This window comes from Myodes glareolus, chromosome 1 (genome assembly GCF_982192425.1).
Source record: "Myodes glareolus chromosome 1, mMyoGla1.1, whole genome shotgun sequence".
NCBI classification, from domain to species: domain Eukaryota; kingdom Metazoa; phylum Chordata; class Mammalia; order Rodentia; family Cricetidae; genus Myodes; species Myodes glareolus.
Window position 1 is genome coordinate 73781022 of NC_142026.1, and position 9894 is coordinate 73790915.

The 9894-nt window shown below is 45.2% G+C and overlaps 1 protein-coding gene across 1 annotated transcript; it reads right to left on the reverse strand.

The window, feature by feature from the left end:
- Positions 1-9661, reverse strand: LOC148123469 (paired immunoglobulin-like receptor B). The gene is made up of 18 exons (XM_087909819.1): positions 9530-9661; positions 9334-9369; positions 8870-9154; positions 8437-8748; positions 7849-8133; positions 7407-7706; positions 6795-7082; positions 6373-6675; positions 5776-6060; positions 5338-5640; positions 4829-5125; positions 4324-4626; positions 2680-2799; positions 2294-2360; positions 2179-2216; positions 1922-1974; positions 421-576; positions 1-346 (listed from the first exon to the last, which is right to left on the reverse strand). The coding sequence occupies exons 1-18, from the start codon at positions 9561-9563 to the stop codon at positions 236-238; spliced, it is 3576 nt and encodes a 1191-aa protein (XP_087765945.1). The 5' UTR covers positions 9564-9661; the 3' UTR covers positions 1-235.
- Positions 9662-9894: the final 233 nt, after the last annotated feature.

A 9894-nucleotide genomic window follows, 5' to 3' on the forward strand; every position in this document is an offset into this window, starting at 1 on the left:
TTCTCTTTTCTCACTTTATTTATTGGTCACTGACAAAGCACTTTCTTTATTTATAAAATGCAGGGACAACAGAATCAGAGTTCCCAAAGTTCTCAGAATTTCCTAGAGACTGCTTATGTCTGTACAAAGATTGTGAACTTGAGACAGGTTTTGTTATATGAAATTTCTGAATTCACCCTTCTTCCATGGAATTCAGAGTCTGGATCTTTCCCAGCTGATACACCAGGGTAGGTTCTCAGGAGGGACTTTTCTGCCTGGAAGCTGAAAGGTTCACCTGCCCCTGTCTTGGTGTCAGGATGCACAGCTGGGCATAGGTCACATCATTTGACTCATCTGTTGTATCAGCCTGCAGTGTGAAAGTGTAAGGAAGGTTTATATTGAGAACTGGGAGCCTGAGAGACTACGGATATCAGGACCCACCTGCTCAACTAGCACTTGGCCTCCTTTTCCCTGTGTGTCACTTGAGTCCAGTAATTCCTTTGGCATGAGGGAAGAAGAGGTGGTCTCTACCCTTCTGAGTCTGCAGGGTTTCACTTGGGCATACAAGTCTTTGCAGGAGTCTTTTTCATGTTTTCTCTGCAAATGAGAGACAGTAAGACAGTGGGAATCACTATAACTCACCAGAGGCTCTACTTTCATACTTCCTGAGGGTGCATGAGTGATATTTCAGACATTTCCATAAAGCTAAATCATTGCTGATGTGGTCTTCTGGGACTTCCAGAGGACTCTGAGTATTTGTTAATGTCCTCCATGCACTTCTGACATATTATTTTGACACTTTGATTTCCTCACCAGTGCCTCATCTTTTAAAAGAGCATGTCCCTGCCCCCAGGACACTTGAATCTGCCATATCCATTACCCAGATTGACTGTCGGAGGATAGCCGCTTGTTGGTTCCCGCCACTTGACTAGCTTAGACCCAAAATAATCACACAGAAACTGTATCAACTAAATCACTGCTTGGCCCACTAGCGCTAGCTTCCCACCAGCTAACTCCTATATTAATTTAACCCATGTCTAGTAATCTGTATATCACCATGCAGCTGTGGTGTCTATCTCCAGCAGCTCCATGGTTTCTCTCTCACTCCGCCTTTCTCTTCCCATGCTATAGGCCAAGCCAGTTCTTTATCCATTAACCAATAAAAGCAACAAATAGACAGAAGGACTTCCCACACCAATGTGCCAATTCATCACAAGTTTGTATGAACCTCTTAACTCAAGCTTCACCTTAGAAGGCTTCTTTCAAGTCCCCTTAAATTGACACTGACCATCTGTGCCTCACACAACCTCAACATGCATCCTCTAACTCATTTCCCTCACACACTTTGCACTGCTCAGTCTGTGTGTTTCTCCCTGTATTATCTCCCTTCCAGAGCTTGTTCCAGTGTGTAGGAAGACCTGTGCCATGCTACATCTGCAGCCCTTACATGAAGCACAGTCTAGGGGGAATCCAGGAACTGGAGAGATGAGTCAAGCAAAAGAATGTTTGTTATGTAAACCTGATCACCTGACTTTGATCCCGTGCCCACATAAAAAAGGCAAACAAAAATGCACATGCCTGGGACTTAGGGGCCACTGAGGTAGAGACTGGTGTGAAGGGTTCAATGGCATCAGTTCACCCAAAGACACAGCTCCAGGTTCATTAAGAGAGCTTGTCACAGAAGATGAGTTGTAGAAAACTAGAAGAAGAAATCAGATGTTGGCCCCTCTTTCTGGCTGTACTTACACAAACGTGCCTACACATTCCCATGTACATGGTTCTCATTTACTTGTGTTTCCTATTAATTTACTTCTTAGTTTTATAACTACAGATTAAACACAAGGCCCTATACATCTGAAGTTATCACTTCAATAGGGGGCAACAATTTCTGACCATCATATTATCATAAGTTCTTAGCATTGTGGATGAATAAGAGTCTCACCAGAACATCCAGCTCCATGCTGTCTGCATGCTGTGTGACCTTCACAGTAGCATCTGTCATAACAAAACATGCAGTTCTTACCCTGTCCAGATTTCTGGGAAATCTCACTTGCCCCGACCCCCTCCCTATCCCAGATAAGGGAACAGAAGATGTAGTGAGGTAGGGGTGCATAGAGAGGATTCAGTGTCCCAGATGCTCCACCACTCCTGTGATGGTGAGACCTCAGGTATCTCCCTCCCGGGCCCTTTTCCTCTCACACAAGACTTCTTCCTGGATGGCAGGAGCTGGTGTGGAGCTGGGGAAACAAGAGGATGTCAAGTGGCAGAAAGGAAAGTCTAGCAGTTAGAGTCTATGTTTCTGAGCATGAGTTACCTCTTCTGGTGGCTTTTGTCCCTGGTCACTGAATCTGCAGGATGTTGCAAATGAGTCTTTGTCTGGACTGCAAGAGAGAAAGTCCTTCAACAAGTAGACTAGAACCCCTTATCTAGCACATTCAGGAAAATATGGGACCTTTATGACTCATTGCATATGTTTTAAAATCTCCCAGGAGATGGAAAAGTCCATACAATGCAGAATATTGCACTTGTTTTCAGATGATGTTTTGCGATCAGCATCTGCAGAAGTGTTTCTAAGCTGACATGTCCCAGACTGACCTTACATTTGGGTCAGTATCCTGAGCCCCTGCTTGGATACTCCACAGTGGGAACCACTAACCCCTGAGACACAGGCCTCCCACACCCTAACCCCTCCCTACTCACCTCTCTTCCTGTCTTTGTTCTGATGCCTGCATCTGAGGAGAAGGAAGAGGATGAGACAGAAGAGTAGTAGAAAGAAGGCCACAGAGACGCCAGTCACAGCCTTTTGGTACTTTGCCAGTCCTAGGAGACAGGTAGCATCATGAATGAAGAATTGTGAATAAGGAGTTACTGTTTGAGGCTTAAGAGGCAATCATAGAGCCTGAATGGGTTTGCACTAGACCCTCTGCATATAAGTTATTATTGTTGGTTGGTATCTTGTGGGGAGTTGCTGACAGTGGTGGTGAGGGGTATATTACACTTTTGCCTGCACTTGGGACACATTCTTCCTGCTTGATGACCTCCCCCAGCGTTGATGTAAGGGTTTGTGCCTGATGTTATGGTATCTGTTTGTGCCGTGTTCAACTAATGTGCCTGTTTGGTCTACTCTTTCCTGGGGCATATGGTGCAGGGGTAGTGTATCTGAAGGAGACTGGATGTGTGAGGGGAGATGCGAATGAGTATAGGGAGGGAATGCTTCAATTGGGATGTATTGTATAAGAAAAGAATAAATAAATAAATAAAGAGAGAATTGACTATGTGGTTACTCCATGTTAGATGTTTGTTACTTGCTATCATTCTCATAGTCATGTAACATGGGACCATCTCTGAGCACTTTCAGACAGTTTCCCTGCCACAGATCATGCTGAAGGGTGGTGCATAGGTGAGGATTGAACCCAGGGTATCTGGTGTTTCACCATATTCCCTACCCTCATTAACTGAAAGGAAGGATCCTGAAGGTCCTGCCCTATCCCTGTGCCATAACCCTAGACAATGTCACTAACACAATGGCAGATGGGGAAGAACCACTGCAGAACAGAATTCTAGGATCTTTATCTGTAAGTAGATGAAACAGATAAGATCATCACTGAAAGAAACTTAATGTATGTGTCAGGGTCTCCCATTTACACTTGTAGAAACTGAGAATCACATAAGAGAGGGGATTTTACATGTCAACTTCTCTAAACAAGAATTTACCAACTGGATAACTAGCTCAATTACCCCTGAACCCACCATGCAAAAGAGTTGTTGCTTAGACCTCAGTAGTCAGACACAACAAGAATGAGGACCTGCTTTTCATGGCCTAACACAATTGGATGAAGAAATTCTGAGAAACTATCGCCTGTTATCATTTTCTGGGCTTCACTCTAGGACAGATCATGTCTCTTCTGCAGCCTAACTTCTGAGCCTCTGGTTTCTAGCAACCATTTAAGAATCTCTGCTTCATACCTAGTAGCTTGGTCATCACCCAAGCTGATAAATGCATGAAGATGCATGGGGACAGAGAGTGAGCACATATTCAGGGTGAAGCAACCTCTCTAATCAGGAAAATATAAAACCTCTATGGAAATGGAATTTTGGACACAAGGGGACTGTGGGAAATTTGTAAGGGGAATGATGAGTGGAAGGCTGCCCTATTATTTTTATCTCTTATCAGTCTTCTACCTACACTGCAGCTTCTCCAGAACCTTCCAGTTTCCGACCTGGAATCTTCTGGACTCCCATTCAGAAGGTGAGATGATGATTAATAGAGAAATTTTACTTCTTAATCTCTACATAGGTCAATTCCTAGGTCAATTATCCTCAAGGAGGTCTGGGTTATCTCACCTGAAACGATGATCTCCACAGGGACACTGGGGTGTGACAACAGGTATGGGGAAGAGCTTTGGGAACCAAAGCATACATAGGAACCCCCAAGAGCCGAGGTCACAGCACTCATGGAGAATTCTGCTTGATTTTGTAAATCTTGAGACTGTGATTTTCGATGCAAATAGGGGTGGGCTGCACCTTCCTTGAACAGAAGGAAAGTATCCACGGGGACTGATGATTGACACTGCAGGGTCACATTCTCTCCTAAGGAAACAGTAGTGCCTGGATGCACGGAGAGATTTGGTGTAACAGCAGGGTACCCTAAAGAGAAGAAAATTAATGAGTGAGGGACTGCAGCCATTGTTCTAAAGCCCCCTTTCAGAACCTAATCTCTCTAGATTTTAACAGACAGTCTACTGTGCACTCCCCTGTCCCTAGACCTAGTCCTCTGCCGGATGTTCATCATCATCTTCATGATGAATCCCAGTCCTCCTCCCAGCTGAACCTGCACTAAAATCCTCACCTGTGATCAGGATGTCCAGAGGATCACTGGGGGCTGACCACTCAGAGGAGGAACTGTGTGCACCAAGGCATCTATACTGACCACCAATGGAGGAATTCACAGAGCCTAAGGTGAAATTGGCATGAAAATGCCCATCCTGAGACTGATGGACAGAGACCTGGGTGAGGCCACCTTCCCCCTTCTTGAACAGAGCAAATCTGTCATAACTTATCTCAGAGGAACACTTGAGAATCAGGTTCTCTCCAGGGGCCAGGACAGGGCCTTTGTGGGTCAGCAGGGAGGGCTTCCTTGACAGTCCTGTAAGCCGGAGACTCAGAAAGCCATACAGCTGGATCTTTCTATACATTCCACATCCCATCCTGCCTGACAGTGTCATGGCCATTCATACTCTGGGCCTTAGCACTCAACAGTTTCCTTTAGGCACCATGGCTTTAAACCTTCCTTGAGGCAGCACAACTTATAGCAAAGACTTTCTGGTGCAAAACATTGAGTAAATGAGACTTCCTTACCTGAGACATGTATCTCCAAAGGGTCACTGGCCTCTGACCACACATGCAAGGTATTTGTATAGTATCCATAACATCTGAAGGGCCCACTCTTGCTAGATGCCACAGTGATCTCAGGAAACAAAGCTAGTGACTGTCCAGTGTGTGTAAGCTGTGCCTTTCGGGACCTGGAGAAATTTTGATCTGCCCCAGTCAAAGTGAACCAATCATATCCTTCAGATGAGACACACTGAAGGGTCACATTCCCTCCTGGGGTCACCACAGGACTGGGCAAAGCTGATAAAGTAGGTTTACCATGGTGAACACCTAGAAGAGGAAGAGGCAGCCTGTTAATGAAAGACAGCCTATAATGTCTCCAACAGATAAGCTGAGGAAGCACAACTATGGAAGATTATTTGCTGAAAACAGAGGCAAAGATTGTGATGCTTAGTGTTCTCTCACCTGTCACCACCAGCTCCAGAGTATCACTGCGCTCTGTCCAGCCAGCAGAGTTGTATGAGTAACAGTTGTATCGCCCTGCATTAAATCTTGTCACAGATGGGATGAGGAATTGTGCCTTATTGCTGTGATCTATTTGGGTTTGTGTGTAACAGGGTTCTGGGTTTCCTTCTTTATATATCACATACATAAGGCTTTCAAGGGTGCCCTCACACCAGATGGCAACAGGACTCTCTGAGGTAATCACAGCGCCTGGATGAGCCCAGATAGTGGGTTTGTGATGGGTCCCTAAAATGAAGCAAGAAAAATAGGAACATCTCCTTAGGACAGTTGCACACAAAAGGTCACAGTTGGAAATGACACTTAAGCTGATCTATAACAGCAGAAGGTCACATAAAGACCTGACTTGTCCCTTGACTCATAAGGTACACTGTTATTATCCAGACAGATTTCTGCACTTCAAGTCCAACTGTATCACACATTCTATGACACTAAATTAAATTGTCCTGCCTCTTGATCACCCACCCCAAACATATAAGCTCTTTTCCTGGAATTTTATGTTTCTTGTAATATTCAAAGGAAAGGCTGGAGCTTACTTGCCTGAGACCAGGAGCTCTAGGTCATTACTGGGCACTGACCACAGCTGTGAGCTACTCCAGTAATAGCCATAGCATGTAAATCTCCACCTCTGGTTATGGGTCACAGGACCCACTATGAAACGAGCTCCTGATGGCTTAGAGTATATATCACGTGAGAGCCCAGGCTTGGAGAACTTCTCATTATCCTTCACTAGAATGAAGCTGTTATAAGCCTGTTGTGAGACACACTGAAGAGTCACATACCCTCCTGAGGTCACCACAGGGCTCGACACAGCTGACAAGGTGACTTTGCGAGGATAGACACCTAGGAGTGAAGAGCAAACCTGTTAAGTGGAAACAGAAGGTAAACATTGCCCCCGCTTCTGGGAATTGAGGAGGAGACACCACAGTGAGCATTCTTAGGGATGCAGAGTGCCCTCTCACCTGTCACCACCAGCTCCAGCATGTCACTGCGTTCTGACCACCCTGCAGAGTCGTAAGAGTAACAGCGATATTTTCCTGCATGATGCTTTTCCATGGATGCTATTGAGAACATGGCCTTGTTATCAGGATCTTTTGGAGTTTGACTGTCCCAGGGTGCTGGGCTTCCTTCTTTATAGAGGAAATACATTGGTTGCTCTCCCTTGGTCCCCTCACACAAGATGGTCACATTATTTCCTGAGGCAATCACAGATCCTGGTTCAGCTCTCAAAGTGGGTTTCCTAAGGTTTCCTACAAGGAAGTAGAAGAGAAGGATATGGAGACAATCAAACAGTTTCAGAGTAAAGATCAAACTTGCTCCTGATCTTGAACTTTACCCTTAAATAGAAAAAGAACCAATAATGTCATGGGAAGACACATCATTCTCCTGACCCTCCCAGGTTCCATTCTTATTATGCTGTCCCCTCATTTTCTAGACAGTGACTCTCATGGTCTGCAAACTGTGTCAACTGACTCAGGAACCCTAAATCCTCAAACACATGACACACCATGATCTCCACTGGGAAACTGTGTCTAGTAGAATATGATTCTGCAGAGACCCTGAGGCGCCCTCACCTGACATCAGAAGTTCCAAAAGGTCACTCCCTTCTGACCACGCCTGAGGATTACTTCTGTAAGTTCCATAGCATCTGACTCTCCACCTTTGGCTGAAGGCTGTTGGTCTCACTTGGAACTTGGCGAAGAACAATCCTGTGTGTTTTTCTTGTGAACACTGTTTACGTGAGAACTTCTGACTATTCTTAGTTAAAATGAACCAGTTGTATGAATGATTTGAGGTACAAGAGAGTGTCACAGTCATTCCTACAGTCACAACAGGGTCTTGCAGTGGCAACAGTGTAGGTTTGTTGTAGACTCCTAAAAGAAATACACACGGAAAATTAAAGGGGACCACACAGTATAAATTGTCACCCATGGCTTTCCTTCTATGGAAAATAGTGCTACATCCGTCGTTTCTTGAAAGTGTCTTCTGGGGCAAAGATTTTTGAGTGTCTCTCACCTGTCACTACCAGCTCTAAGGTGTTACTGCGTTTTGTCCATCCAGCAGAGGTGTAGGAGTAGCAGTGATATCTCCCTGCATTCAATTTTGTCATAGATGAAATGGTGAGTTTTGCCTTATTGTTGTAGACTATTTGGTTCCGTTGTCCCCAAGGTTCTGGGCTTCCCTCTTTATATATCACATAGATTAGGGTCGCTTGAGTTGCCTCACACCAGATGGTAACATGGGTCCTGGACGTAATCACAGAGCCTGGCTCAGCCCATAATGTGGGCTGGTGAAGGGTTCCTGCATAGAAGTAGGAAGAAAGGAGGTACAACTATCTCTAAAATGTCACAGAGAAGGTCACAATTGCCCCGACACATAAGCTGATCTTCAATAGCAGAGGTACACATAAAGACCACACATTTCCGTGGATCTTAGATTTCATTATTAGTATCATCCATGGCTTCTGCACCTCAAGACCAGCTGCATAACAAATTCTGTGATACCATATCCATTAGCCCTGGTTGTCAATCACCCAGCAAATCAGGTATTTTCCCTGAACCCTGTGTTAGTTGCAATTACAATCAAAGTACTGCACTTTCTTACCTGATACCAGGAGCTCCAGTTGGTTACTGGGCAACGACCATAGCTGAGGGCTGCTCAAGGAATAACAATAGCATGTGAACCTCCACCTCTGGTTGGGGGTCACAGGACCCACTGAGAACAGTGCTTCAAATAGGTCATAGTCTATTTTCTGTAAGGGCATGGGACTCGAGAACTTCTCACCATCCTTCATTAGAATGGACATGTGGCTCTTGTTACATGGCTCTTGTGACACACACTTAAGAGTCACATTCCCTCCTGCAGTCACCACTGGACTAGGACTGGCTGACAGAGTGAGTCTGCTGAGGAAAGCTCCTAGGGGAGCAGAGAAAGCCTGTTAGGTGAACTTACATGAGAAACATGGGTTTCCCTCTTCTCATATTTGAGAAAGGAGCCCTTTAAGGCAAATCCAGGAGCTTAGGGAGGGTTCTGTCACCTGTCACCACCAGCTCCAGGGTGTCACTGTTTCCTGCTGAGCCATTGGTGCTTGTATAATGACACCAATATCGGCCTGCATTGTTCCATTCAACCAAAGAGATAGAAAATGTGGCCTTATTCTCAGTTTCTAGAAGGGCTGTTGGTACCAGGTAGTCATGACTTCCTACTTTGTAGAGACGATATTCTTTGACCTCTGAGGGCCCTTCACAGAAGAATGTCACCTCCTTCCCAGCGACTACCACATTTCCTGGCACTGCTCTCAGTGTAGGTTTAGAGATGGCCCCTGAAACAAACTGACAATTGGTTCCCCAGAATTCCTCTCTGATACAAGCTTCTGACCCAGAACCTTTCTAGCATCCCCAACATCAGGCCAAACCTGCTGTTCTCCATCTGCTCTGCTCATGAGTGTCCCGTGATCCCCAATAAGGATGTCCAAACTAGGATATCTGGGAAGACGCTTACCTGTTGATGCTGGGTTCCAGAGGTTTGAGCTCAGTCCTGGAAGAGAGTGACTTGTGAGTGTTTACACTGAAAGATGAACAGAACCTCATTTCCCAGTGCCTTCTGGAGCTGCTGAGACATCCCAATGGCACCAATCATGATGGTGAGCTAGATTCCCTCTCAGAGAATATTTCTCCCTCCACATGTGGTATCTCACCAAGAAACAGCAGGACTATAACAAATGGGGTCATGGCATCTTCCAGTTGCCACAAGTTTGCAGATAGATGATCTCCTTTCCAAACACACAAACAGAAAATGTTTGGGTTATGCAAGCTGGTTTCTGATTCCTGTCATGGGGATGTGTTACTGGCAGCCCCTGAAGAAGAGGAACTGTTCTAACCAATTGCCTGACCCTTTTCTTCTTGGGTCATGATGGGTTGGGCTAACGATTTTGTGGCTTTTGTTTCTCTGTGGTTCTTTAGTTTTTGTTTTTCTTTGTGTTTCTGCGACAGAACCTCTTAATCCAAATGCAGGTCTCAGATTTCTCCTTCTTCTCCCTCAGCTTTCTGTGTACTAGTATTA